Source organism: Nicotiana tomentosiformis, chromosome 7, assembly GCF_000390325.3.
Source record: "Nicotiana tomentosiformis chromosome 7, ASM39032v3, whole genome shotgun sequence".
In the NCBI taxonomy this organism is placed as follows: domain Eukaryota; kingdom Viridiplantae; phylum Streptophyta; class Magnoliopsida; order Solanales; family Solanaceae; genus Nicotiana; species Nicotiana tomentosiformis.
This window is the reverse complement of record NC_090818.1, coordinates 64947154-64954828: the sequence shown is the minus strand read 5'-3', so window position 1 is coordinate 64954828 and position 7675 is coordinate 64947154. Positions and strand designations below refer to the sequence as shown.

Genomic DNA, 7675 nt, shown 5'->3' with positions numbered 1-7675 from the left:
TGTGATAGCTTGCCCATGATCATGTAGTTCCTTGTGTAGGTGAATGACATTGGGGTCACCTTGCAGAACTTTGGCCCTACTTTGCCATGCCGATGAGGTATCCGCCATCTCATCCAAAATTTCACAAGCTTCAGCATAAGGTGTGTTCATGAAGTTCCCGTTGTCGAGTTGATTTACCACACATTGATTTATTGTGTTGATCCCTCTGTAGAAGGTTTGTTGGATCATGGCCTCGGTCATATCATTATTCGGGCACTCTTTAACCATGGTACGATATCTTTCCCAAATCTCATGCAATGGCTCATTAGGCTCTTGCTTGAATGCTAGAATTTCATCCCGTAGTGCAGCTATGTGCCCCGGAAAGAAGAATTTGGCAATGAATTTTTCAGCCAACTCATCCCATATATGTATGGAATGATTGGGAAATTTCTCCAGCCAGTCCAATGCTTTCCCCGTAAAGAGAAAGGAAATAGCCTCAACCTCAGCGCGTCCTCTGAAACATTGGTTTGCTTGCTCCCCCAACAAGTATCAACGAACCCCTTGAGATACTTATAAGCATTTTGATTTAGAGCCCCGGTGAAGAATCCCCGTTGCTCAAGTAGTGTAAGCATCACGTTGGTGATTTGGAAGTTGCCCACCCTAATGCGGGGCGGGACTATAGCACTTGCATAACCCTCGTTCGGTAACCCCCGGTACGTTGTCGCTCTTGGTGGAGGTGGGGGGGGGGGACAGGAACATTATCATTAGGTGGTCGGCCTCGCCTATTTGCTTGAGGTTCGGGAAGAACCTCATCTCCTTTATCACCGTCCACTTCCTCCCCCAATGGCAAATTACCAATGGGCTCGTTGTTGAGATCCATTATCTTACCTATAAGCAATTCAAAAATAAAGTTAGTGACTCGGAAGGAAAAGAAGACAAATCACACAAAAACCTAGATATATAGCTAAATCCGTTTTAACTCCCCAGCAACGGTGCCAAAAATTGATGTCGCTCAAACTCACACCATAAATATAGGTAGTGAGGCGGTTGAAGCAATAATAAAACTCAACGCAAGTCGGGGTCGAATCCTCAGGGAGTTAGAATTGGGATTAGGTATATATTTAGTGTAATTGTACAAGATGCCTTAGATTACACTTCCACATTCTTGTTTGTTGTTTCTACTTCTACTTTAAACTATTGATTACAATTATAAAACTAGAAGACAATATTTTTGGTTTTGGTTGTTTTCCAAATGATAAAAGGTCTAGGGTTATGACTTCCACCTAGGTGGTTACCTAATGGGTTGAAAACTCTAGGACAAGCCTGATTGGTCGGGGTTGTAATATAGCAATCATACGCAATTACCCACTCTATACCTCTCGGTAGTTTGAATGGTTTTGCCCAATTTGGCTTTCTCAAGTCCAAATGGGTATTGCACAAAATAAGTGATAACTGCTCAAGTCGGGTCTTACTATCTCTACATTCAACCCTTTAATTGGGGCTATCAATTTCTTGAGTTCACTTAATTTATTGTTAGCCAAGTTTTCCTAGACTTAGTCTCTCTTTCTCAAGTAGAGACTAAGTCAATTAGGCATGAATCAATGTTTGCAACCATTAATTCTTGAATTCAAGCAAGAACTAGGCTAAATATCACTAACCCAATCACAAACAAGTCCTAAATCAAACACCCATTAAGTACTCACACTAGGGTTGGGCCACAACCTTAGCTAAAGATTTAGCTACTCATGAAAAATGAAGAAATACAAGAAAAAGTTAAGATAGAATGCATAATAACTGATTAGGGAAAGAAAATCTATTGTTTAGAAGCTAATCTAGTACAATATTACTCAAAACAGTAAAAAACAAAGACTCAGGTGCTCTCCCAAAACAAAACTTACCCTAAAAATGACAAAAAGTTCTATTTATACTAAGCTGAAAATATCTGACAAAAATGCCCCTGCGGAGGTTGTGCGGCCGCATAATTATGTGTGCGGTCCGCACAATGAGACTTGGCTTGACAGGTTCCAGTTCTGCGGCTGCACAATTCTGGATTGCGGCCGCACTCCTTCAACTACTGCGGACCGCACATTTGTGAGTGCGGCCGCACTCTTGCTTGGCTCTGGCTGTGAGAGACTTCTGCGAACCGCATAAAAATGAGTGCGGTCACGCTCTTGATTATGCGGCCGCACAAAAATGGTGCGGTCCATATTTCTTCTTGAAGTTGAAATCCCATCTCTCTGATCTTTGTCTTCTGCGGACCGCATAATATTGAGTGCGGCCGCACAATTATGGTGCAGTCCGCACTCCTTCAGCTTGCCCAAAACTAGCTCTCTGAATCTCCTCTTTTGCGGCTGCACAATATTTATGCGGTCCGCATACTCTGAAGAAGAACTGACATGGCTCTTCCTTTGTTTTGCGGCCGCACACAGTATTGTGTGGTACGCATTGTGGGCCTTTTACCTTGTTTTGGTCCTTGTCCACTTTTGACTCCTTTATGAGTTGATTTTTACTCCTTTGGCTCGTTTCCCAATGTTCCTGTACAAAAGTACATTTCATTAGTTTTCGCGAATACCTTTAAGCATTTTTGAGCTAAAATACAAGTAAAAGAGAGCAAATAAGCGGTCAAAATCCCTACTTATCAGTTACCTTGAAGAAAAATGCTGAAGGAGTAGATGTGCCAAAGACTAGAGCAGATTGCACTACTGAGGACTTGAAGAAGTGGGAGAAGAATGCTAAAGCCAAGAAATGGCTTGTTTGTGGACTTGGTCAAGATGAGTACAACAGAATCCAAGGTTATGCCACTGCTAAGAAAATTTAGGACACACTACAGGTGGCTCACGAAGGAACAACTCAGGTGAAGAGATCTAGAGGAACTCTAATGTACTCTTAGTATGAGAACTTTGCTATGAAGGATGATGAAACCATTCAAGAGATGTACACAATATTCACTACACTGACAAATGAGCTAAAATCTCTTGGAAGGATTATTCCTGAAGAAGAAAGAGTCGAGAAGATACTTACTAGAGTTTTGCCTATCACTTGGGAGAGCAAGATCACTGTCATCCAGGAATCAAAGAATATTGCCACTCTCCCACTAGATGAATTGATTGAAAATCTTACTGCCTAGAACATAGGAGACAAACCATGAAGATGGATGTACCTAAGAAGGAAAGGAGCTTGGCACTCAGAATCATTGAAGGTTCTGATCTGGAAGATGATAAAATGGCTATGATCACCAAAGACTTCAAGAAGTACCTGAGGAGAGGAAAGGGTTCTTCAAGAAGTGGAAGCTACAGCAAGTCAAAAGCTCTTGAGAAGCAAACCAATGACGACTTCTACAAGTGTGAAAAGACTGATCACCACATCACGAACTATCCTTTGTGAGAAATTGAATGGAAGAAGGAATAGGAAGAAGGAACAGGTTCAACCCAAGAAAAGCAAAATCAAAGGATCAACCAAGGCTATGGTCGTTGCTTGGGGAGAAAGCTCATATGAAATCTCAGATGATGATGATGATGATGAACAAGCTTTTATAGCCATTGGAGAATCTAATGAAGAAACTGAGATAAGTGTCTTTCATCTCAAAGACAAGATTAAATTTTTGTCTAAAGAAAGGTTATCTGAGTTGCTACTAGAGCTAATTGATGAATCTGAGGATGTAAATAAAGAAAAGGAACAGATGTCTAAAGACTGTGTGATTTTGAAAGTTAAGTGCAAAAACATAGAACTTAGGGCTAGTGAAACTGTAAGTGAAAATAATGTATTGAAGAACCAGGTTCATGCACTTGACACAACTTTCCTAGAGCTTAGATCTGAGAATCTAAAATTGAAACTAGGAACAGGCAAAAAGACAGCTGATCACACACAACTCACTTTAGAAGAAAATGTAGGAAAAATAAAAGATGAGTTGTACAAGAGAGATGAACAGGTAAGAATCTAAAGGAGGATCTAAGCAATGTCAAGCATGAGCTAAACAAAACTTGTAAATGGAACAGGTCCTCTGATGCACTTTCATGGCTATAAGAATACCATAGTAGCAACAGAAGAGGACTTGGCTTTGGGAACCCTGCACCTAAGTGGGATCCCAAAAGTAAGTATCTTACACTTCCTAAGAACAAGATTGCAGACACTGTGGTAACACTGGTCACTATAAAAGTGAATGCACTCCAAAAGAAAAGGCAAGTCAAAAGAACAAAGATTTTGTTCAAGGAAAAAATAGGCTGCCAAGTTGGGCTAAAAAGAATTTGATTCATCCTTTTTCCTATAGAAAGGGACCCAAACTAGTTTGGGTTCCTAAGACTAACCCCTAATTTCCTTTTACAGGTCCAAGTGAAGGGGAGCATCCAAATATGGTACATGGATAGTGGCTGCTCAAAGCATATGATAGGAAGCAAGAACCAGTTTCTTTCACTTGAGGACCTTAAAGGAGGTAATGTCTCCTTTGAAAATGGGAAGAAAGGTGAGATCATTGGGATTGTAAAGGTAGGTAAGACTGATTCTCACTCTATTGAGAATATCTACTTGATATATGGACTGAAGTACAGTCTAATAAGTGTATCACAATTGTGTGATAAAGGTAACATGGTAGCATTCACCTCTACAAAATGCTTTGTGATTAATCTTACTACTGACAAGATATTATCTTGTCAGGGAAAATGAGTGAACAACATATATGTTGTGGATCTGTCCACACTTTCAGATAATAAACTCACTTGCTTAAGTGTGTTGGATAATGATCCCCTCCTTTGGCACAAAAGATTGGGACATGCCAGTCTAAGCCAACTCAACAAACTAGTCTCCAAGAACTTGGTAATAGGGCTGCCTAACATTAAGTTCAAGAAAGATAAAGTTTGTGAGGCTTGTGCAAGGGGGAAGCAGGTAAGATCTTCTTTCAAAAGCAAAAAAAGGGTAAGCACCATCAGGACGATGGAACTGGTCCATATGGATCTTTGTGGATCAATGAGAACATTGAGCAGAGGTGGTAAGAGATAGGTTATGATTCTTGTTGATGATTACTCTAGGTTTACTTGGACATTATCTTTAACATCTAAAGATGAAGCATTTGATATGTTCACTTCTTTTGTTAGAAAAACTCATAAACAACAAGGTAATCAACTTGCATCAATTAGGTCTGATCATGGTACTGAATTTGAGAATGCTAAATTTTATGATGAGCATGGCATAAAGAAAGAATAGGACATTTGAAGAAATGGCTAGGACTATGCTTCTTTCTAGTAAATTGCCCCATAGTTTCTGGGCAGAAGCTGTGAACACTGCATGCTACATCATAAATAGGTGCATGACTAGACCTCTTGATGAGAAGACTCCCTATGAGTTACTTAAAGGGAGAAAGCCAAATATATCCCATCTTAGGCTATTTGGATGCAAGTGCTTTATGCACAATAATGGTAAAAACTCCCTAGGTAAGTTTGATCCTAGAAGTGATGAGGGAGTATTCTTGGGATATTCTTCACATAGTAAAACTTATAAGATTTATAACAAAAGAACTATATATGTAGAAGAAAGTGTACATGTGATTTTTGACGAAACTAACATTCTTTCTGAGAGGCAAGAACATGATGATGAAGCAATTGGGCTGGTAAGAAACTCAAATGAAACCACAGCCCAGACTGAAGCTGTGTCAGAGGAAGGATTAGGTAATGGAACAGGTCCTTCTACCCAGGGCAACCTGACAGGGGGAACTGAACAAAGATGAATTGATCCTCAAATCTCGAAGGAACCTGTCCATGAACTTGTTCCTCAGCAACAAAACATTGAAGGAACATCTAGGGGAAACCAGCTGATTGTGAAACCTTACAAGTATCAAAGTTTTCATCCCATTGAGAACATAATCACTGATCCAATATCTGGAATCAAAATTTGATCTTCTTTGAAGAATCTTTGTGCTTTTGATGCTTTTTTATCTCTTATTGAACCTAAAAATGTTGTTGAGGCTTTGCAGGATGCAGACTAGGTGAATGCAATGCAAGATGAACTTAACCAATTTGAGAGAAGTCAAATCTGGCATCTGGTACTAAGACCCAAGGACATATCAGTAATTGGCACAAAATGATTCTTCAAAAACAAACTTGACAAAGATGGAACAGTAATAAGGAATAAGACAAGATTGGTGGTTCAAGGATATAGTCAATAGGAGGACATAGACTATGATGAGACTTTTTCTCCAGTTGAAAGATTTGAAGCAATTAGACTCCTTATAGCCTTTGGTGCCTACATGGAATTCATTCTCCATCATATGGATGTCAAGAGTGCCTTCCTCAATGGCTATCTAAAGGAAGAAGTGTTTATCAAGCAACCTCTAGGCTTTGAAAGCAAGGAATGTCCTGATCATGTGTACAAGCTTGACAAGGCACTTTATGGGCCCAAGCAGGCTCCAAGAGCATGGTATGAAAGATTATCAAAATTCTTGCTTAAGCATGGCTACAAGAGAGGTAAAATTGACAATACTTTATTCTTGAAAGAAAAAGGTAAAGATCTCTTAGTAATTCAGATATATTGTTGATGATATAATCTTAGGAGAAACTACTGATAAGTTAAGTAAAGAATTAACTAAACTAATGGGGAGTGAATTTAAAATGAGTATGATGGGTGAGCTTAATTTCTTTCTAGGCTTATAAATTAAACAAAATTCAAATGGAACTATGATCCATCAGCAGAAATATGTGAAAGAGTTGCTTAAAAGGTTTTAAATGGAAGACTCCAAAGAAATTGACACACCTATAGTAACAGCCACAAAATCGGATTGGCTCCAAGAGCATGTCCTGGTTCATCCGTTGATCAGAAGTTGTATAGGGGAATGATTGGTTCTTTGTTATATCTCACTGCTAGTAGATCTGACATTGTTTTCAGTGTAGGGCATTTTGTTAGATTTCAGGCGAATCCAAATGAGTCTCACTTGACTGTTGTTAAGAGGATCTTGAGATACCTAAAAGTCACCATTGACCTCTGTCTATGGTATCCAAAAGGTAGTAATTTTAACTTAGTGGGATATGCTGATGCTGATTATGCAGGGTTTCTTGTGGATAGAATGAGCATCTTAGGTATGGCACACTTTCTTGGCTCATGTCTTGTGTCTTGGGCCACCAAAAAGCAAAATTCTATGGCCTTGTCTACTGCTGAAGCTGAGTATATTGTTTTTGCCTCATGTTGTGCTTAATTGTTGTGGATCAAACAGCAATTAATGGACTTTGGAATTGATGTAGATTGTATCTCCATCTTTTGTGATAACACCAGTGCAATTAGTATGACCAAGAACCCGGTTCATCATAAAAGAACTAAGCACATAGATGTTAGGCACCATTCTTTGAGGGACAACTATGAAAAGGGTTTGATCACTGTGGAATTTCGTGCTATTGACAAGCAAATAGCTGACATCTTCACAAAAGATCTAAGTAGAGATCACTTTGAAAGGAATATGTTAGAATTAGGGATGATTAAGATCACCTAAAAGGAACCAGTTCTATCTCAAAAATTGGTTAAACAATTTGTGAATTTTATACATAATTAGATTAGATTTTGCTTAGTCTTATACTTTCACTAGTATACTCTTGTGACATGTGCTAAAATATCTCATTAATCTCTAATGATATTATCTTTATTTTCTTGGAAAATTCAGACTTACACAAGAGATCTCTCAGTTGTCACGACTCGAACCTGGGGTGCTAGACCGGCATCC

The 7675-nt window shown here is 39.1% G+C and overlaps 1 protein-coding gene across 1 annotated transcript; it reads left to right on the top strand.

The window, feature by feature from the left end:
- Positions 1–6214: 6214 nt before the first annotated feature.
- Positions 6215–7156, top strand: LOC138895706 (secreted RxLR effector protein 161-like). Its single transcript, XM_070180426.1, has 2 exons — positions 6215–6349; positions 6782–7156. The coding sequence occupies exons 1-2, from the start codon at positions 6215–6217 to the stop codon at positions 7154–7156; spliced, it is 510 nt and encodes a 169-aa protein (XP_070036527.1).
- Positions 7157–7675: the final 519 nt, after the last annotated feature.